The sequence below is a fragment of the Rutidosis leptorrhynchoides genome, chromosome 5 (genome assembly GCF_046630445.1).
Source record: "Rutidosis leptorrhynchoides isolate AG116_Rl617_1_P2 chromosome 5, CSIRO_AGI_Rlap_v1, whole genome shotgun sequence".
Lineage (NCBI taxonomy): Eukaryota > Viridiplantae > Streptophyta > Magnoliopsida > Asterales > Asteraceae > Rutidosis > Rutidosis leptorrhynchoides.
Window position 1 is genome coordinate 147,424,281 of NC_092337.1, and position 23,974 is coordinate 147,448,254.

Consider the following 23,974-nt stretch of genomic DNA (forward strand, 5'->3'; position numbering starts at 1 on the left):
ATCTCAAAGTCGTAATCATTCAACAATTCAATCTACCTACGCTGCCTAATATTTAGTTGTTTCTGATTAAATATGTGTTGAAGACTTTTGTGGTCGGTATATATAATACTTTTGACCCCATATAAGTAGTGCCTTCAAGTCTTTAATGCAAAAAACAACCGCGCCTAATTTCAAATCATGCGTCGTATAATTTTGCTCGTGAATATTCAATTGTCTAGACGCATAAGCAATCACCTTCGTCCGTTGCATTAATACACAACCGAGACCTTGCTTTGATGCATCACAATAAATCACAAAATCATCATTCCCTTCAGGCAATGACAATATAGGTGCCGTAGTTAGCTTTTTCTTCAATACTTGAAACGCCTTCTCTTGTTCATCCTTCCATTCAAATTTCTTCCCTTTATGCGTTAATGCAGTCAAGGGTTTTGCTATTTTGGAGAAATCTTGGATGAATCTTCTGTAGTAACCAGCCAATCCTAAAAATTGACGTATATGCTTCGGAGTTTTTGGGGTTTCCCACTTTTCAACGGTTTCGATCTTTGCCGAGTCCACCTGGATACCTTCTTTGTTCACTATGTGACCGATGAATTGAACTTCTTCCAACCAAAATGCACACTTTGAAAACTTAGCGTACAGTTTTTCTTTCCTCAATACTTCTAGCACTTTTCTCAAATGTTCTTCGTGCTCTTGATCATTCTTTGAGTAAATAAGTATGTCATCGATAAAAATAATGACAAACTTGTCAAGATATGGCCCACACACTCGGTTCATAAGGTCCATGAACACAGCTGGTGCGTTAGTCAATCCAAACGGCATAACCATAAACTCATAATGACCATAACGCGTCCTAAAAGCAGTTTTTGGAATATCATCCTCCTTTACTGCCATTTGATGATATCCAGAATGTAAATCGATATTCGAATAAACTGACGAGCCTTGTAGTTGATCAAATAAGTCGTCAATTCTCGGCAGTGGATAACGGTTTTTGATGGTAAGTTTGTTCAACTCTCTGTAGTCAATACACAACCTAAATGTACCATCCTTCTTCTTGACAAACAAAACAGGAGCTCCCCATGGTGATGTGCTTGGTCGAATGAAATCACGTTCTAATAGTTCTTGCAGTTGGCTTTGCAGTTCTTTCATCTCGCTGGGTGCGAGTCTATAAGGAGCACGAGCTATTGGTGCAGCTCCTGGTACAAGATCTATTTGAAATTCAACAGATCGATGTGGAGGTAGTCCCGGTAATTCTTTCGAAAATACATCGGGAAATTCTTTTGCGACGGGAACATCATTGATGCTCTTTTCTTCGGTTTGTACTTTCTCGACGTGTGCTAGAACAGCATAGCAACCTTTTCTTATTAGTTTTTGTGCCTTCAAATTACTAATAAGATGTAGCTTCATGTTGCCCCTTTTCTCCGTACACCATTAAGGGTTCTCCTTCTTCTCGTACAATGCGAATTGCGTTTTTATAACATACGATCTCTGCTTTCACCTTCTTCAGCCAGTCCATGCCAACTATTACATCAAAACTCCCTAACTCTACTGGTATCAAATCAATCTTAAATATTTCGCTAGCCAGTTTAATTTCTCGATTCCGGCATATATTATCTGCTGAAATTAATTTACCGTTTGCTAATTCGAGTAAAAATTTATTATCAAACGGCGTCAATGGACAACTTAATTTAGCACAAAAATCTCTACTCATATAGCTTCTATCCGCACCCGAATCAAATAAAACGTAAGCAGATTTATTGTCAATAAGAAACATACCCGTAACAAGCTCCGGGTCTTCCTGTGCCTCTGCCGCATTAATATTGAAAACTCTTCCGCGGCCTTGTCCATTCGTGTTCTCCTGGTTCGGGCAATTTCTAATAATGTGGCCCGGTTTTCCACATTTATAACAAACTACATTGGCATAACTTGCTCCGACACTACTTGCTCCGCCATTACTCGTTCCGATACCATTTGTTCCTTTCGTTTTATTAACCCCTGGTCCGTAGACCTCACACTTCGCCTCGCTATTACCATTTCTTTTACACTTGTTGCAAAATTTGGTGCAGAACCCCGAGTGATACTTTTCACACCTTTGGCATAGCTGCTTCTGATTGTTGTTGTTATTGCGGTTGTTATTGTTGTTGGGATGATTGTTGTAGTTGCTGTTGTTGTTGTTGTTGTTGTTGTTGGGCCATTTGTTGTAGTTGCGATTGATGTTGCGATTGTTGGGATAATTGTTGCGATTATTATTGTAATTGCTGTTGTTGTTGTATTGGTGATTCTTATCACCGTTTTCCTCCCACTTTCTTTTGACTTGCTTCACATTGGCCTCTTCAGCCGTCTGTTCTTTAATTCTTTCCTCAATCTGGTTCACTAGTTTGTGAGCCATTCTACATGCCTGTTGTATGGAGGCGGGCTCATGTGAACTTATATCTTCTTGGATTCTTTCCGGTAATCCTTTCACAAACGCGTCGATCTTCTCTTCCTCATCCTCGAAAGCTCCCGGACACAATAGGCACAATTCTGTGAATCGTCTTTCGTACGTGGTAATATCAAATCCTTGGGTTCGTAACCCTCTAAGTTCTGTCTTGAGCTTATTGACCTCGGTTCTGGGACGGTACTTCTCGTTCATCAAGTGCTTGAATGCTGACCACGGTAGTGCGTACGCATCATCTTGTCCCACTTGCTCTAGATAGGTATTCCACCATGTTAACGCAGAACCTGTGAAGGTATGCGTAGCGTACTTCACTTTGTCCTCTTCAGTACACTTACTTATGGCAAACACCGATTCGACCTTCTCGGTCCACCGTTTCAATCCGATCGGTCCTTCGGTTCCATCAAATTCCAAAGGTTTGCAGGCAGTGAATTCTTTGTAGGTGCATCCTACACGATTTCCTGTACTGCTAGATCCAAGGTTATTGTTGGTATGTAGCGCAGCCTGTACTGCGGCTATGTTTGAAGCTAGAAAAGTACGGAATTCCTCTTCATTCATATTCACGGTGTGTCGAGTAGTCGGTGCCATTTCCTTCAAAATAGTCAAATGGAACACGTTAATTATACAGAATATTAAGAGTAGTTAATAGTATTTCATAGCATAATATGAACTCATTTATAAAAGCTTTTTCTTCATATTAGCGTTTTATAAGTTTAAATTCGGGTATTACCTACCCGTTAAGTTCATACTTAGTAGCTAATATACAATTCAACTACTACAATTCTATATGAAAAACTGATTATAATAATATTTCGTGTTCAAACTTTTATACAGTATTTTACAAACTTACAATACCGCTTATTTTACATAAAGCATGAAATATAGCACACAATAACTTTGATACAAGATAGTTGTGAAGATAATTCTAGCTAGTACACAAGTCGTTCAGCAAAGGCAATAAAGACACGTAATTCATACGTCCAGAAACAAGTCATGCATTCTGGTTTTACTAGGACTACTTCCCATCCTTGGTCTTGTGGAACATAACCGTTATGGCCGTTGATAAGACAGCGTGTTGTAACATCGTCAAAGGGACGAGGGTTACGTAATGATCAACAGTCTCGTAATAACCTAAAAACCTCATTTCTTACCCCAATTACCGACTCCGTCACTTGTGGGAACATTTTGTTTAATAGTTGTAGCCCGATGTTCTTTTTCTCACTTTGGTGAGAAGCGAACATTACTAACCCGTAAGCATAGCATGCTTCTTTATGTTGCATGTTAGCCGCTTTTTCTAAATCATGAAGTCCTATATTCGGATACATTGAGTCAAAATAATTTCTTAACCCATTACGTAAAATAGCATTTGGGTTCCCCGCAATATATGCGTCAAAGTAAACACATCGTAACTTATGGGTTTCCCAATGTGATATCCCCCATCTTTCAAACGAAAGTCTCTTATAAACCAAGACATTCTTGGAACGTTCTTCGAATGTCTTACAAACTGATTTCGCCGTAAATAGTTGTGCCGAAGAATTCTGACCGACTCTAGACAAGATTTCATCAATCATGTCTCCGGGTAGGTCTCTTAAAATATTGGGTTGTCTATCCATTTTGTGTTTTTATACTGTAAAATAGACAAGAGTTAGATTCATAAAAAAAATACTTATTAATACAAGCAATTTTTACATATATGATAAAGCATAAGCACACTATATTACATATATTACACCACACGAATACAACTATCTTATTCCGACTCGCTCGTTTCTTCTTCTTCGGTTTTGGTCCGTTTTGTTAAGTTTCTAGGGATATATGATGTTCCCCTAATACGAGCTGTCATTTTCCACAACGGTTTAGAAAAACCTGGTGGTTTATAGGTTCCCGGGTCATTGTTACAACTTAAGAGCTTCGGGGGTTGATGATACATATAAAGTTCATCGGGGTTGGAATTAGATTTCTCTATTTTTATGCCCTTTCCCTTATTATTTTCTTTTGCCTTTTTAAATTCAGTTGGGGTAATTTCTATAACATCATCGGAATTCTCGTCGGAATCCGATTCATCGGAGAATTGGTAAGCCTTCCAATATTTTGCTTCCTTGGCGAAAACACCATTGACCATAATTAACCTTGGTCGGTTGGTTGAGGATTTTCTTTTACTTAACCGTTTTATTATTTCCCCCACCGGTTCTATTTCCTCCTCCGGTTCCTCCTCTTCCGATTCTGATTCTTCTTCCGGTTCTGATTCTTCTTCCGATTATTCTTCGGGAACTTGTGAATCAGTCCAATATATATTCGACTCTTCGTTATTATTAGGTGAGTCAATGGGATTTGTGCTAGAGGTAGACATCTATCACACAATATCAAACATGTTAAGAGATTAATATATCACATAATATATACATGTTAATAATATATAGTTTCCAACAAAAATGTTAAGCAATCATTTTTAAAGAAAACACGGTCGAAGTCCAGACTCACTAATGCATCCTAACAAACTCGATAAGACACACTAATGCAAATTTTCTGGTTCTCTAAGACCAACGCTCTGATACCAACTGAAATGTCCCGTTCTTATTGATTAAAAACGTTTCATATTAATTGATTTCGTTGCGAGGTTTTGACCTCTATATGAGACGTTTTTCAAAGACTGCATTCATTTTTAAAACAAACCATAACCTTTATTTCATAAATAAAGGTTTAAAAAGTTTTACGTAGATTATCAAATAATGATAATCTAAAATATCCTGTTTACACACGACCATTACATAATGGTTTACAATACAAATATGTTACATCGAAATCAGTTTCTTGAATGCAGTTTTTATACAATATCATACAAACATGGACTCCAAATCTTGTCCTTATTTTAGTATGCAACAGCGGAAGCTCTTAGTATTCACCTGAGAATAAACATGCTTTAAACGTCAACAAAAATGTTGGTGAGTTATAGGTTTAACCTATATATATCAAATCGTAACAATAGACCACAAGATTTCATATTTCAATACACATCCCATACATAGAGATAAAAATCATTCATATGGTGAACACCTGGTAACCGACATTAATAAGATGCATATATAAGAATATCCCCATCATTCTGGGACACCCTTCGGATATGATATAAATTTTGAAGTACTAAAGCATCCGGTACTTTGGATGGGGTTTGTTAGGCCCAATAGATCTATCTTTAGGATTCGCGTCAATTAGGGTGTCTGTTCCCTAATTCTTAGATTACCAGACTTAATAAAAAGGGGCATATTCGATTTCGATAATTCAACCATAGAATGTAGTTTCACGTACTTGTGTCTATTTTGTAAATCATTTATAAAACCTGCATGTATTCTCATCCCAAAAATATTAGATTTTAACTATAACTCACTTTCACAGATTTTTACTTCGTCGGGAAGTAAGACTTGGCCACTGGTTGATTCACGATCCTATAACAATATATACATATATATTAAAGTATGTTCAAAATATATTTACAACACTTTTAATATATTTTGATGTTTTAAGTTTATTAAGTCAGCTGTCCTCGTTAGTAACCTACAACTAGTTGTCCACAGTTAGATGTACAGAAATAAATCGATAAATATTATCTTGAATCAATCCATGACCCAGTGTATACGTATCTCAGTATTGATCACAACTCAAACTATATATATTTTGGAATCAACCTCAACCCTGTATAGCTAACTCCAACATTCACATATAGAGTGTCTATGGTTGTTCCGAAATATATATAGATGTGTCGACATGATAGGTCGAAACATTGTATACGTGTCTATGGTATCTCAAGATTACATAATATACAATACAAGTTGATTAAGTTATGGTTGGAATAGATTTGTTACCAATTTTCACGTAGCTAAAATGAGAAAAATTATCCAATCTTGTTTTACCCATAACTTCTTCATTTTAAATCCGTTTTGAGTGAATCAAATTGCTATGGTTTCATATTGAACTCTATTTTATGAATCTAAATAGAAAGAGTATAGGTTTATAGTTGGAAAAATAAGTTACAAGTCATTTTTGTAAAGGTAGTCATTTCAGTCGAAAGAACGACGTCTAGATGACCATTTTAGAAAACATACTTCCACTTTGAGTTTAACCATAATTTTTGGATATAGTTTCATGTTCATAATAAAAATCATTTTCCCAGAATAACAACTTTTAAATCAAAGTTTATCATAGTTTTTAATTAACTAACCCAAAACAGCCCGCGATGTTACTACGACGGCGTAAATCCGGTTTTACGGTGTTTTTCGTGTTTCCAGGTTTTAAATCATTAAGTTAGCATATCATATAGATAAAGAACATGTGTTTAGTTGATTTTAAAAGTCAAGTTAGAAAGATTAACTTTTATTTGCGAACAAGTTTAGAATTAACTAAACTATGTTCTAGTGATTACAAGTTTAAACCTTCGAATAAGATAGCTTTATATGTATGAATCGAATGATGTTATGAACATTATTACTACCTCAAGTTCCTTGGATAAACCTACTGGAAATGAGAAAAATAGATCTAGCTTCAAAGGATCCTTGGATGGCTTGAAAGTTCTTGAAGCAGAATCATGACACGAAAACAATTTCAAGTAAGATTTCCACTCGAAATAAGATTGTTATAGTTATAGAAATTGAATTAAAGTTTGAATATGATTATTACCTTGTATTAGAAAGATAACCTACTGTAAGTAACAAAGGTTTCTTGATCTTGGATGATTACTTGGAATGAATTTAGAAAACTTGGAAGTAAACTTGCAATCTTGGAAGTATTCTTGATTTTATGAAACTAGAACTTTTGGAATTTATGAAAAAACACTTAGAACTTGAAGATAGAACTTGAGAGAGATCAATTAGATGAAGAAAATTGAAGAATGAAAGTGTTTGTAGGTGTTTTTGGTCGTTGGTATATGGATTAGATATAAAGGATATGTAATTTTGTTTTCATGTAAATAAGTCATGAATGATTACTCATATTTTTGTAATTTTATGAGATATTTCATGCTAGTTGCCAAATGATGGTTCCCACATGTGTTAGGTGACTCACATGGGCTTCTAAGAGCTGATCATTGGAGTGTATATACCAATAGTACATACATCTAAAAGCTGTGTATTGTACGAGTACGAATACGGGTGCATACGAGTAGAATTGTTGATGAAACTGAACGAGGATGTAATTGTAAGCATTTTTGTTAAGTAGAAGTATTTTGATAAGTGTCTTGAAGTCTTTCAAAAGTGTATGAATACATATTAAAACACTACATGTATATACATTTTAACTGAGTCGTTAAGTCATCGTTAGTCGTTACATGTAAATGTTGTTTTGAAACCTTTAGGTTAACGATCTTGTTGAATGTTGTTAACCTATTGTTTATTATAACAAATGAGATGTTAAATTGTTATATTATCATGATATTATGATATATAATATATCTTAGTATGATATATATACAGTTAAATGTCGTTACAACGATAATCGTTACATATATGTCTCGTTTCGAAATCATTAAGTTAGTAGTCTTATTTTTACATATGTATTTCATTGTTAATACACTTAATAATATATTTACTTATCATTTAACATAATTAACCAAGTGTATCAATATCTTAATATGATTCATATGTACCTAGTAAGACGTTGTTATAACGATAATCGTTATATATATCGTTTTCGAGTTTCTTAAATTAATAGTCTCATTTTTATGTATATAACTCATTGTTAAAATACCTAATGAGATACATACTTATAATAAAATCATGTTAACTATATATATAACCATATATATGTCATCATATAGTTTTTACAAGTTTTAACGTTCGTAAATCACCGGTCAACTTGGGTGGTCAATTGTCTATATGAAACCTATTTCAATTAATCAAGTCTTAACAAGTTTGATTGCTTAACATGTTGGAAACACTTAATCATGTAAATAACAATTTCATTTAATATATATATAAACATGGAAAAGTTCGGGTCACTACATGGCCAACCTAAATGATAAACTGAGGATGGCTAATGAGGCTGGAGTGGTATTGAATCTTATCTTTCGTCATGATTTGTTCAATTGTTTAATATGCAGAAACCATTTTAATTGTGATGTTGGTACGTGGTGAAACATCGATTATAAATCGCAAGGTGCGATTATCTTTTATTGATCTTTTCAGTTTTTATAAGTGTTCGTTCGCTATTTTAAGAATTTGTTTGTTTTAGTTTTCGAATTAGGATACTTGTGTAAAATGGGGAAAATATTGGTAATCACAGTTGCCTGGAAGAAATTATGAATGCGATAAGGATATTGACAGGTCAATCCTAAAAAATGCATCATGTTAGGAACAAATCAAATTTGTTTGTTGAAATTGTTAATAAAGTAATTGATTTAGCAGATTATGAATTTGGATTATTAATTGTGTTTCTTTGTTTCTTATGTATAGGTCGACTACACATATTAACATGATCCAAGAGGACCAAGACAAACTGGTGTCAATCCATATACATTAAGACTACAACCCATGGTAATTTTGGATGTACTCTTCAATAATTCTGTTTCTAAAGGTATAATAGTCATTTGGTCGCTTAGCATAATAATGTTTAGATGCATGTGGTCACTAACTGAAATTGGTCATTTGGTCCCTTGAATGAAATTGGTCACTTTTGACTAAACAGGTCAAGCTATTGCTTTATTTTGTTTCCATATTGCACTTTGGTTACTTATTTGTTTCAGGTTAAAAAATTGCACAAAACAATGCATGCTTTGATGGTGGATAATAAATTACTTGCAAGTCAGCAAATAAATTACTTGCATACTGCAGTTTGCTTTGGTTGATTTTACTATAGTCAATTCAAACTACTGGTCAAAACAGGTCAACACAGGTCAACATGATTGCAAAAATACATATTTACTTATATGGTTGGTCATTTTACTTACATATATCAGTTTACCATGATTGCAAAACATGTAATTATGGTGGATTGAAGACGACTTGGATTTTGGGAACTACGGTTAGCGATTGAATTTGAAAATGCTTTAAATGCTTTGTATATACGTTATATTAGACAAAATAAACGCAAAAAGACTATTTCAGCCTCGGTTGAAAATGCTTACTTTGTTTTCTGTTAACACTATTATAAAGGTTTAATAATCTATTAAAATCTAATAAATTTGAAGACACCACTAATTATTTGGATTCTTAACATTGTGACAGTTAAAAAAAATTCAGTAACCGTTTGCAGGTTGATTTTCTAATTCCACAATCGTTAACCTTTTTTCATTTCCTTTTTCATGTCATGGTTTCTACAGGTGGATCATCAAAGGTATCATTTTTCCTTTTGTTTCAATTTGCTTTTTATTGATTTTGTTCTTATTATGCGTTTAACCTATTTTTTTTGTTCTTGACGTTGCAATTCCAGAGGCTTTTTTGTTGTTAATTGATACTATTGTGCAGGCTTGGAAATCTTTCGACTCATGTGGCCTAGAACGGATTTAGCCCATATCTTATTTACCCAAAATTAGTTTTGAAGATAATGATCTATCTATGATAACTTGCTTTTAAACCTATATCTAATCATATTGTGCGTTAATTTTGTTTGGTATCTTAGATTGATGGGGACCCATATTGGTACTATGAATACCTGGTTCGCAAATCACCTACAAAAACTGTAAGTTTTTAGTTTAACCCGATTGGCCATTTGACACTATAGAGACAAAACATCAAATCAACCTTTTATTATTTATATGACCATAATTGCCACCTCTGTTTTGTAAATATGTTAAAGGGTGTTCATTGATATGTAAAATGTAGGTGCAAGATTCAAACATCTTCCGGCATTATCTTGCTGCATCCGTCGAACGCGATGGTCTGATCCTATTTCATTTTCTCTTTTAGGTAGAGACAGTTTTTTCAATACCTAGACGAATCTTTGAGTAACTTGGGTTACTAACTTACTACTTATGTGGCCAGAGGCAAAATAGCCCCTTTGTAACCATCATAACATAGTTTTTTATTTTATTTTATTGGAAACTGATTATTATTTTTTTATTTCTAATCCTTATTTTTGATTTGGAACAAGAAATCTGCAAAATGCTAACTAAAAGTTACATAAAATAACTAAAAGTTTATCTTTTTTTTTTTTTAAATTGGAAACTGATTATTTCACAACTCCCTTTTTAACACTTTTGTTAATACATCGACGTTATTGTTTGTAGGATTTTTGTACTCTTTGAACGCTTCAACTCTCAACAAGCAATGGGACATGGTAACTCTCTCAACCAACCCTACTCCACCTTATTGTGAATTGTATATACATATCAATCGATGATAATATATGGTCGTTATAATCTCTTTGTGATAATACATGTGGTTAGATCATTTGGAGTTGCAAAGGTGGTTGGTTATTTAACTCCCCCAAAATTTTATATATATTGTTAGTTTGCCACCCAGGGCCGGTCTTGAGTATTCTGTTGCCCGGGGCGAATCGATCAAATAATGCCCCCTACTCTATTTATAAACAAGTGTTCGAAAGCTAATGGACTTATATAACTCATTTTCACGTTAATTCTTTTTTAAATAAACTTAGTGTGACAATTTGAAGAGATAAACTACGATAAAAGTGATGACTTCAAGTCTAGTTAAAAAATTTATAGTGTCTTTTTCTTTTTTCATACGTGATTTAATTAATGCGTAAATTATAAAAAAAAAAAAATATATCGAGTAATGTAACATGTGTCTAAATTATTAGACTATTACTTGATCCCGAAATATGTGTCTATAATTCTATTTTTCTTTTGTTTCAAAATAATTGTCTACCTTCAAAAGAAACAATCAACTTTAAATTTTTTTTTCTTAAACATTTTCTCAAAATTGAATACTTAAAAAGGTTCATTTTTATACTATACCAAAATTTGTCTGTGACACACAAATAAAATAGAACTTTCAAAAAAGGACTTTTGTTCCTTATAGAAATAATTAAATTAAAGAAAATATAAAAATTAAGTAGTACTATGGAGTATTATATTAAGAAATCAGTAGATTTATTTTATGAATTCATATTATTTTGGCACATCTATTGCTAGACTGGAATTTCAAAATTCATACGTGATTGTACAATACGCTATATCTTTTGTATGATATATTGGATTTTAATAAAATTAACATATATAACAAATGAAAAAAGCTTAAAATATTAAGGAAAAAAAGATTTTTTCTATACCATATTTTGACTTTTCTTTCTTCCTCTCCCTTCCTCCATAAAATTTCTCCGATAAACTTACAAAAAAAAAAAAAAAAAAACTCATTTGCACTTAAAAAAAACTTAAAACTCCAGATTTGATGCCCCTTAAAATGTAATGCCCAGGTGCGGTCGCCCCTGTGGCCCTACCCTAGGGCCGGCCCTGTTGCCACCTGGTCGGGTCTTGCATCGGCATAATGGGTAGATTAATGAGTCATAACAAGTTCAGGTCAGAAAATACAAGCACTGTAAGTACTGGTCAAATCTCTTATAATCAAGGTTAGACCCAATTCTCTTACATTATGGTATACGTCTACTATGCAATTTTTTTTTTTTGGTTTTGTTATCATTTGTCATTCGATTTGATGTAGGAATGTAATGGTTATTATTAGTCGAATCGTTTATGTTGATTTCAAATCGTTTATGGTGCAAGTTATCCGTTATGACTTATTTATAATAGTATGTTCTTTTATTTTGACAAATTAATACTGCTGCCTTTGTTTATTAAGTTCAAATTGAACTCATGTTATGCTTGACTCTTTGTTAATGTAATTGGATCAATGAAAATCTCTCAGGAAGCAATGGAGTGCAAGAAGTTCCTCAAGAACCGGTCTCGCAGGTTAGAGAACCCTTTGAAAAGATATTGGAAGAGGTTTGTTTTGTTGTATCTACACTTTTTTAAACTTTCTAATTTTATTTATTTGTTATTATTTTTTTGGGGAGTTTTCTGTTGGTTTCTGTTGACATACGGGGGGTTGTTTATTGCAGATGTGGAAACATAATCTATGCTCATTGGTAAGTAATACAATCTTGAGTACATGTTAAGAGTGAAAAAAAAAAAGTTTCTTATATGCTTCTAAGTGCACAATGTTGAGAAATTACGGGGCTTGCAAAGCTTAGCTAAAAGCCTAATATGGAAACAACGAAGTGATTGAACTGTGGGACCTGAAAAGCTTGCTTTATTAAACATGGTTATGTTATTTTTTTTACAACAATATGGTTAATTATAATGTTATTCAGTGCATTTTTTGTTTTTTATAAAAAAAATTTTCGAAGCTTAACGTCTTTCACCAGCATGTATGTTATCGATTGAACAATCTAAATTGTTTAATAAAATGCATCGGAAGGTTGTATATACAGAAGATAGAATTTTAGTAAGTTTCATCCCTTTTGTCCCCTTTTACCCTATAGATGCTTTATGAGTCTACAAACATATGCAAGATACGTTACTTTATTGCCCAGAGATAATATAGATGCTTTTTTGCAGGGAAACTTTACAAAGTGTGATTCGGAGATAAATGTCACTGAATGACAGCTTTACGTGTTAGGTGGTTGCTTGATTTTTCAAAGTCAGTCATGGATATGGTTTGAAGATGTTAACTTTGTGGTAAAGGCCGAAGAATTTTTAGGCCATTATAAAGCATGTATGCTATATGTGTGTGTAAAGTTTTGTTACATAGGTTATGTTTTTAAAGGAATCTTGCATTTTGTTATTTGCTCCGCGATATTGTTTGCTGACATTATGACAACCATAAAAAAATGAAAGAGGTAATTGTTTAATTGTTGGTTCTGTTTGTTTCTTCATCAGTTAGTCTATTGCAAAGCTTCCTCTAACTGCTTACGCCGTTACTACCTTTGTGGTTGTTGCAGTGTGTTCTGCGATGCAAGTTAAGCTTCTCAAAAACAACATCAACAAGGAACAAGTGTATATTAATTTTCATGTTTCACATGTCTTTAGCATGGGTCTTTTCTTTATTCAATAATTCTTTGTTGTGGAAAAACACATATGATATTATGTCTTTGTGTTTATTTGAGCTTATAGGTCGACATGTATTTTAAAACTGAATTATATACATTGATAGATACATGAAGTAAAATGTGCCTTCTAAATCGATATCTTGCGTTAAAATCGCATAAACCTTAGAGTAGCAACGCACGAACCCTCAATTCTTGTTTTACTCAGATGCACGCAATTTAATTGAGTAACACAGTGATGTTATCTGACCCTCTCCCTGATCACCCCGTGATATGCTTAAAGTGAAATTTTAATATTCATTTGATGATATTAGTACTCTATCCTATTTTTATATATTCACCATATAGTAGAATGCAATTCTGTAATAATAAACAATAAACAATATTGATGAATATATTAAAATTTAGGTGAAAATCTCGTTGTAAAAGTTATTTATTTTTAGTATCTTTTTTCCTTCTACTTGGTAGAATGAGCTAGGAATTTCATATATCATCCAATATGCCAACAGCTTTCTCCCACTGTTTCTCTTATACTAATTTTTTTCCCACTTGGCAATCGTGACACCCTTCAATTCCACCGTACAACCAGCTTAGCCGCCTTACCAAATTCAGATAAATGTGTTGTACTTTGTTATATAGCCGCTTTATCATGTTTGGTGGCTATCATCCCATCATGTTAAACCTGTACATGTAATTTTTAATAATTTGATATAAACATTAATAAATACTCCGTATCAGTATACTAAACTTATTCAATTGTATGTTGGTGATTCTTTGTGATGATTGTTTAAGGAGTCGGGTACGGATGTTTCACTAGTTGTTTGATGTTTCTATTGTATTTGTTCAATGTAATAGAGCCTATTTCATTTGTATGAGTCATGTAGTTAAATTTAGTAGTGTTCTATAAAAATTTAAAAATACGTTTCCTATATAAAAAATTTAAATTAGTTGTGTCTCGTGATCCCATAAATCAGAAGCTAGATTTGCCCTTGCATACTAGAAACCCTAAGAAGAGACTTGGACGGATTGATTACAATCTCCTTTTTATGCTTTGTAGTTGCCTTGTAATTGTTTCTTTGTAATAGTTTTTCGTTAGTTTGTTAATAAAAGTTCTGTCGTTCGAAGAAAAAAAAAAAAAAAAAACATTACATGTAATACTGCTATCATAGATTATAATTATGTTTATTTTATAGCAAAGGGAGTGGGTCAAGAAAATAGTTAAAAACCGTCCAAAAAATTGAAGGGAGTAGAGTTATACTCCGTATAAGTATAATTTAGATTTATTATATAATATATATATATATATATATATATATATATATATATATATATATATATATATATATATATATATATATATATATAGTGGTAGGATCAAGGGGTAAGTAACCAATCGGGTGGAAATGGGGGAAAGCAAATTTTTTTTTTTTTTTTTTTTTTTTTGAAAAAAATTTGTTCACGAACATTATAGATTGGATGAAAATATGAACATTTAATAAAGACACTTTGTGATAAATGTTTTTATTTTGGCGGGAAAACGCTCGAAGAAGTAATATATAACAATTATCGTGTTTTTCGAGCGTATGTTGAGGTTTTAGATATTCGGGTTTAGATATTTGGGTTTATAGGGTTTAGATATTAGGGTTTAGAAATTTAGGGTTTAGGGTTTAGATTTAGTGTTTAGATTTAGGATTTAGATTGAGTTTTTAACACGAACGGTTTAGAGTTTAGAGTTTAGGGTTTAGGGTTTAGGGTTTAGGGTTTAGGGTTTAGAGTTTGGGATTTTGGGTTTAAGGACTAAACCTAAAACACCAAACCCTAAACCCTAAACTCTAAATCGGGCTAAATTTTACTTCACAAAACATGAAGAAAAAAAAACGTTAACATTCTTCACGATCAATATTATCTTGAATGTTATTTTTGTCGATCGTTTTCCCACCTAAATAATAACATTCATCACGAAGTGTCTTTTTTAAATGTTCATATTTTCGTGTGATCTTGATGCCTGAAAAAAAAAATTCCAAAAAAAACGAGAATTTTTTTTTTCTTCCCCCCTATTGGTTACTTCCCCATTGATCCCACACACACACACACACACACACACACACATATATATATATATATATATATATATATATATATATATATATATATATATATACATTAAAAGAGAGTCTCGATTAGCTAATAAATGTTTTTAAAACCCCCTTAATTACCATTAGATTAGAAAATTACGTTACAATACCCCTTAATCTTACGGTCCTAAATCATCTACTAAAAATATTAGCTAATAAATCAATTTTACATACACTCCATCCCTAAAATACCCTTAATAATAAAAAAAAACACGGAACACCTACATTACTTAATCCCTTCATCTTCTCATCTTGTTTACTAAACCCTAACTAGATTTCGTTCAATAAAACCGATCATCAATTCTTCGATGTAAGAACTTCCACACATACGTCTGATGAATCCGATTTACTTGGCAAAATTCAATTAACCTAATCCCTTTTGTTTCTATCTTTTACAAAATTCGATATGCTAATTCGATTTAGTGCCATATTGATGGTTTGTTGTTGTTGTTGTTGTTGTTGCTGCTGCGAATGTCCATGTTCTGATTTTTTAACTTTGGAATATAAAATCAATATGTATATGTAGTCAGTTTTTTAATTTCATTTACTTCTATAGACGTGTCATCTTTCTCACAAATATTTTGTGACAGTAACATACAAAATGAGATGCTCGCAAGAGTGAGCTGGTGATATCTTATATTGTAATCTTATGCAACCAAAGATGAAGGCTTTGGAGATTGGTGAGAAATGCCATCCTCAGTCGCAAGTTTGACCAGGTCAAAACACTTCTCTTCTCCAAACTGTTTTTGACTTCCTTTTATTAAACACTATCAAATATCATCAGGAAAGTTTGTTATTTTGAGAATAATCAAGTATCTTGAAAAAAAGATTTAGGATATACATTTTAGGTTCCCTTTGACCCGTTTGGATCCATTTCCGAGTGAACCCATTTTATAAATAAGTGGGTCGAATTTGCCACCTCTAAATCTGTATTATTGTGGTTGTAGGTAAGGGTGAATTTACCAAATGGTGACATGGTTGGGCATACCGGAGACATCGAGGCTACAATTGTGCCCTGCAAGGCTGCTGGTCAAGTTGTTAAGGTTTTAAATCATCAACCAAAAACCTTTTAGTAGCAGCCCGTTTGGTAAATTTTAACTACGGAACATGATATAATGGTTTACTTTTTTGGTGTCAGATGATTCTTGACGCAATAAACGAAGTGGGTGGAATATATATGGTGACTGCGGTTGCCATGAACTTCTTGAGAAACTTCTTGGACTGAACAATAAATGCAATAAACGAAGTGGGTGGAATATTATATAGGTTTTTGCTCTTGCTATTTTTGTGTCAACTAATAAATGCAAACAAATTGTGAATTGTTGTTGTTTTGTTGTCAATTTGTTGTATTTAAATGCGAGAAGTTTGTTGTATGTGTGTCTTTATATTATAACAATATAATTTATGTATCTTGATGCTAATTCCTATGTTTTATGTTTGCTTTATTATACCTTTTAGTTATTTTAGTTATAGTTATGAAGGGTCATGGCTTCATCAATAGGACTACCATCACTTATTGCTGTCGTTACCGCTAATACTTCCACTTTCATGGAACGTTCAATGTAAATTGTTGTTAAAACTACTTCTTTTGGAAAAATAATTTAGTATGTTCTTTAACAAATAAATATTTACTTAAATATAATTTGTTTATATTCACCGAATACATTTTTCTCAATCTAAATTGTTCAAGCCTGAACATTTTTCTACACCATACTTTTCATCCTACATTCTAATGACAAAAAAATTAATAATAAAATAATGACACATTGCATTTGTCATGTAAAATATACATCATATTACAAAAATTATTAATATGCATTTACTTCGTTCAATAAAATGAATAAACAATCATTGCAAACATGGGTATTTAACTACAAAAAAAGGATTAAAACCAATCATATTGGACGACAACGAGAATGATTCAAAAACCACCAAGAATGTTGTTTATAAGAAAGTCTTAAGACATATTTGACTAAGATGTAAATGTTCTATGGTTAAATATCCTTTGAATATTTTTTGTACATCTATAATTAAATATATACTTATAGTACAAACTAAATTCTTTTTGACAACTAATATAATCTGAATGGATAAAAAGGATTAACGTTGAGAGTTAATGGTTTAAGGTTTAGGAATTGCTATTTAGGGTTTATGGTTTATGGTTTATAGTTTAGGATTTAGGGTTTAGGGTTAAGATTTTAGAATTTATGCTTTAGGGTTTAGGGTTTAGAATTTAGAGTTTAGGGTTTTGGGTTTACTGTTTAGGCTTTAGAGTTTATGGTTTAGTTTTTAGAACCTATGGTATAGAGTTTAGGGTTTTATGGTTTATAGTTTAGGATTTATTGTTTAGGGTTTAGATATAGGGTTTAGGGTTTGGGGTTTAGTGTATAGGGTTTAGGTTTTAGATTTTAGGGTTTAGGGTTTAGATTTTAGAATTTATGGTTTAGGTTTTATGGTTTAGCGTTTAGTGTGTAGGGTTAAGGGTTGGTGGTTTAGGGTTTTGAGTTTATTGTATAGAGTTTAGTTTTTAGGGTTTATGGTTTAGACTTTATGGTTTAAGGTTTAGATTTTAAAATTTATGGTTTAGGGTTTAGGGTATAGGGTATAGGGTTTAGGGCTTAGGGTTTAGTTTTTACAAATTATGGTTTAGAGTAGAGATATAGGGTTTAGAGTTTAGTGTATAGGATTTAGGGTTTTGGGTTTATGGTTTAGTGTATAGGGTTTAGGGTATATAGTTTAGGGTTTAGGGTATAGAGTTTAGGGTTTAGATTTTAGGGTATAGGGTTTAGGGTTTAGAGTTTAGGGTTTAGGGTTCAGTTTGTAAGGTAAAAGGTTGGTGGTTTAGGGTTTAGGGTTCGTTTAGTTTTTAGTTGGAGTTTAGTGTATATGGTTTAAGCTTAATGGATAAAAAGGATTAACGTTGAGAGTTAATGGTTCAAGGTTTATGAATTGCTATTTAGAGTTTACGGTTTATGATTTACAGTTTAGGATTTAGGGTTTAGGGTTAAGATTTTAGAATTTATTCTTTAGGGTTTAGGGTTTAGGGTTTAGAGTTTAGGCTTTAGTTTTTAGATTTTATGGTATATAATTTAAGGTTTAGGGTTTAGAGTTTTACGGTTTAGTGTGTAGGGTTTAGGGTTTAGGATTTAGTGTATAGGGTTTAGGTTTTAGAGTTTAGAGTTTAGAATTTATGGTTTAGGGTATATGGTTTAGAGTTTAGTGTATAGGGTTAAGGGTTTGATTTAGGGTTTAGATATATGATTTAGGGTTTAGAGTTTTTTGTATATGGTTTAGGGTTTACTGTTTAGGGTTTATGGTTTAGACTTTAAGGTTTAGATTTTAGAATTTATTGTTTAGAGTATAGGGTTTAAGGTTTAGGGCTTAGAGTTTAGTTTATTACAATTTATGGTTTAAAGTACAGATACATGGTTTAGGGTTTAGAGTTTAGTGTATAGGATTTAGGGTTTAGGTTTTCGGATTTAGTGTATAGGGTTTTGGGTATATGGTTTAGGATTTAGGGTTTAGAGTTTAGGGTTTAGGGTTTATATTTTAGAATTTAAAGTTTAGCATTTAGCATTTAGGGTATAGGGTTTAGAGTTAGGGTTTAGGGTTTTGTGTAGGGTAAACGGTTGTTGGCTTAGGGTTGATTTAGGGTTTAGGGTTTAGTGATTGGTTTGTTAAACATCACCAACGTATATTAGAACTACGTAAAAGATTGATTGGAGAATTCATTGAAGACGACATTCTACCGATTATTGAAAAGTTATTATCACATTTCTATAGCTTATTTAATATGAAAAAGTTTGCTACTAAATTTGATGTCTTTAGTATTACTTATGGTACTTGGATGTGTCCTACTCAGCAGCGTATAATGTGAATTGGTGGATTACCTCCAACTGATATGCTACAAGCAAGTACATAAAACTATTTCTTTACCGTATTTATTCTTATTGGTTTATATTAACTACTTTTTCATATTTCAATTTCGAGATTAACATACATTAACTTAATCTTGATTGTAACAGTTGAAGTTTTTGGACCTCAACTTGAAAAATGAAATCTTTAACATTTGAAATTACGAACGAAGAGATTGCACTTACTACAAAATTTAGAAATTTAGAAGCCACAATGTCAAATACTTTAGCAGGGAAATATTTTGTGAATAAAGAAGACGAAGTTGCAATCTCAAGTTATTACAATTGTATGTCATTTTTAGTTGAAAAACTTACTATTATGCACAACTTTATGGATGAAGTATACCAAATCATAAACTTCATACATTTTCGAAATAATTAAAAAAATATTACAATATTATGCTTTTTATTACAAATATAATGTTTCAACTCATTATAGGCTGAAGAATTACGACAGAAGACTTTCTCAGGGAATGCACAAAATACTAACAACTAGACAAAGAGTTATGACATATTCACAAATCATGATCATCTAACAAAAATAACTACATTGTCTAATATGTGGGAAAATACAACGAAGATCTGAGATAACCATCCACAATTCTTAATTCAATGCCTAAAACTACATCACGATATCGGAGATGATTTATATAATTTTAATCAAAATTTTACTTTTTATTTATTCGTTAGTACATTTTGAAACTTTAAAAAATTGAATCCCCTATAAAATATTTGGTTTAATGTTCATCATAGACTTATTAATAGTTCGTTAGTACATTTTGACACTTTAAAAATATTAAGCCCCTATAACATTGATTTAATGTATTCTAGGGAAGTAACAAATCGGGGGGAAGCGGGGGGAAGCAAAAACCTTTTTTTTTTTTTTTCGTTTTTTGAAAAAACTTTGTTCACGAACATTATAGATGAGATGAAAATATGAACATTTAGTAGAGACACTTTGTGATAAATGTTTTTATATTTGCGGGAAAACGCTCGAAGAAGTAATATATAACAATTATCGTGTTTTTCGAGCGTATGTTGAGGTTTTAGCTATTGGGGTTTAGATATTAGGGTTTATAGGGTTTAGATATTAGGGTTTAGAAATTTAGGGTTTAGGGTTTAGATTTAGGGTTTAGATTTAGGATTTAGATTGACTTTTTAACATGAACGGTTTAGAGTATAAACCCAAAACACCAAACCCTAAACCCTAAACCCTAAACTCTAAATCGGGCTAAATTTTACTTCACAAAACATGAAGAAAAAAAACGTTCATATTCATCACGAACAATATTATCTTGAATGTTATTCTTGTCTCCTCGTACTAAAAACCAAATCCTAAACCAAAACATTATAAAAAAACATGGAAGTTGTCATGAAGTTAGCCGAGTCACCTCCTTACTACCAACCACCGCAACACCAAGCTCAATCTCGCCCGACGTTAGGCTTCCCTCTCGGCACCGCGTTACTCCTAATCATAATTTTTAGCCTAAGTGGTTTTTTCTCTTGTTGTTACCATTGGGACAAGCTACGGCATCTTCGTGGTTCGTATGTTAATCATAATGCTGACGAGTCCTCACCTACTAAACCAAATGTTAAACTCGCGGTAATTTATTTAACTTGATTCGGTGATTTGAATTCAAAATGATATTAATTGTCAGTAGCATATTTTTTAAGGCAAGACCCTAAAGCTGCATTTATGAGTTTTGAACTTGAATCTTTACGAGATGTTTTTATGTACTAGCATTTTTGTAATGTTTATAATTATTATTTAGCAGGAAATTAAAGAAGTAAAGAAAGAGAGCTTGCCAGTGATAATGGCGGGAGATCGAATTGCAAAGTTTATGGCATTGCCATGTCCTCGCGAACCGCCAAGAGAGCACAAGATCAACCTACAAGAAGAACTTGAAACGCCACAAAAATCGCCCCATATAATTGTTCACATGAATTAGTTAATTACATGACATCATAATTTAAACTAGTATGCCTCCATTTTCCTCTGTATATAGCAATTGTTATGAAATACAAATACGGTACTGATTCTTAAGAATATGCCATGAAGACTTTTTACATTTTGTTCTCATTCTTTTGCATGTTAATGCAAAATAAGTATTTTTTGTGTTACTTTCTAAGCGATGGAGATTAATTAACGATTAAGAAGATTTTAATGGGAATTGTTATATTCAATAATAGCCAAATTGTATATGGATCCATACATACATGACTCTTATAGGTAAAAAGGTATTTACTTTTATAGTTTAATGATCCCTCAAATGTATATATAGTACCTAATAGTACTAGAGTATATAATAAGTCCACTATCTATATATAGTCGAGCTTATCTTATTGTTGATTCAAGAACATGAGGGGACTTTGCCCTTAAACAAAGGCTACTGGTGGACTCTCTAATTGCAATGATGCAAGTATATAACCATTCATATCATTACTCTTTATTTTTAACAAATTGGACACTTTTTAACCATTAAGACCTCATTTAACGCAGCGTGGTGGCTCCGAAATCACCACCATCACGCCACCATGGCGCCGCAGCGCGGCGTGATGGGCTGCAAAATTCGCCTGCTTCACGGAAGAAGGTTGGTGGCGTGAGGGAGTGTTGCCCAATCAGAAGCTTCCATGTAATATTTTCTATTTCGATTGCAATTTTTGGGTGTATTTTGATTTTAATTATTTGGGTGCATTTTGATTTTAATTGCTGAAGAAAATGAGATGAAGACGACAATGAATTCATTCCAGATCTGTTTGTTCGATGAAGGGGATAAAAGAAATCAATTTACACTTGTAATCCCTATACTTTGTATGAATTTACAACTTAAACCCTAAACTTGAAACAAATGAAAATCACAACATAAATATAAATAAATATAAATATATGGAATAATAACTAACAAAAAAATATTTTAAACTAATTAATATAATTAATATATTAAAAATAATAATAAATAACTCAAATAAAATATGAAAAAGAAAATAAAAATGGTGGGACATACTCTCTATCACACAATCATCACGCCATACTACTACAAACTTCATCACACTATCACGTCATCACCTTTACCAAATCACCACTATACCCCACAAAAACACTCATCACACCCCATCACACCCATCACCACTAAATAAGGTCTAAAAAATTGAATTTAGCTTTCCACATAGGCTTATCATTTCATTTTGATCCGTTATTACCTATACTTTTGAGCACTATTAAGACTTTTACATTTAAAATTCGTTATGGTTCCCAACGGTTTATTAATAAACTCGGCATATATTATTAAAATATTCTTCCAATAGTCATGAACTGCAACTTATCCAAGATTTCACTTTAGATTCGTATCCAATAAAAAATACTTTTAAGGAAAATGATCCATGCTATAATTATAACCTATTTCACATATTATAAGTATAGCAATGTCCAAAAAAAAAAAAAAGGAAAAAAATGTTGGAAACAAAAACTAAATTTTACAACTCAAATATTCGAAGGGTACTGACTTATATTTAAAATGAAATATACAGCTATTATTGTTAGAAATGGATTGGTTTTTCATACGAGTATATGCTAGTTATCATTCAAACTATTAATATGTGCTCATGCTAGTGAGTTTTAAAGGCAAGCAATTGTATTGATAAAAAAAATTACAAGTCAGAAGCTAACATATACGAAATCAAGCGACCACGTACAAAAATTTTAACATGACAACGATACGTTGAATATTTTAATTTGCATGTCTTAAATTAATTAGGTAAGGAATAGGAATATTGTTTTGCGTATCAAGACATACAAGTTAACGCAGCCACAAGGTTTTCATTTTGGATGGAATCATTGAAAGATGAAAAAATTAGGTATGGATATGATAGAAAATTCATGTCTCAATTCCATAAGTATTTTATCAATAATCAAATCTTGTGGTATATGAGTCATGACTTTGCTAACAACATTAATAGTGCTCGAAGTTGTGATGTGGTCCTGTATTAAAGTGTTTTATTATTAAATATTTATCCTCCCGTATAATTAGTATAATTTTTTGGGTTCGTAGAGGAAATCTCTCTAGAGACAATCACATTGGGTCCCTACTAGCAAGTAAAACCCCTAGGTGACGAGCCTCCAAGCGACAAAACCCGTAACCGGATGAATTGCGCACATTAGTGCCACCTCCGGAGAAGAGCCCATTTTAATTCGATCTTAGGCGTTACCAAGATTCGAACTTATGTCTTCTGCTTCACACGAAACTCGGTGGCCAGTAGACTATGCTTAAGTGGATATATATATATTAACTTTTATACATTACTTTTGCAATCTAACATGAAAATTGTATATTCTGCTACTTATTTCTGGGTTAAGTTTATTGCAGATTGTTCCAGCTTGAAGTGTAGCTGTGCTAAGGAGCTGTGTAGCTGCACAAGTCTAAGTCTGCATGGAGTTGGGATGCTGTATTTTTAAGTTATTGGACTCTTAATTTATTTGTGATCAAAATGGGTCTTAAATATTTAAG

General features: G+C 32.3%; 2 protein-coding genes across 2 annotated transcripts; both read left to right on the forward strand.

Moving 5' to 3' along the window:
• Window positions 1-9,652: 9,652 nt before the first annotated feature.
• Window positions 9,653-13,034, forward strand: LOC139846522 (psbP domain-containing protein 5, chloroplastic-like). Its single transcript, XM_071836004.1, has 7 exons — window positions 9,653-9,751; window positions 10,037-10,096; window positions 10,240-10,294; window positions 10,644-10,693; window positions 12,241-12,317; window positions 12,434-12,460; window positions 12,933-13,034. The coding sequence occupies exons 1-7, from the start codon at window positions 9,725-9,727 to the stop codon at window positions 12,961-12,963; spliced, it is 327 nt and encodes a 108-aa protein (XP_071692105.1). The 5' UTR covers window positions 9,653-9,724; the 3' UTR covers window positions 12,964-13,034.
• Window positions 13,035-20,829: 7,795 nt separating this feature from the next.
• On the forward strand, window positions 20,830-21,418 carry LOC139850732 (uncharacterized protein At5g65660-like). The gene is made up of 2 exons (XM_071840286.1): window positions 20,830-21,072; window positions 21,245-21,418. Exons 1-2 carry the CDS (start codon window positions 20,830-20,832, stop codon window positions 21,416-21,418), a joined length of 417 nt encoding a protein of 138 aa, XP_071696387.1.
• Window positions 21,419-23,974: the final 2,556 nt, after the last annotated feature.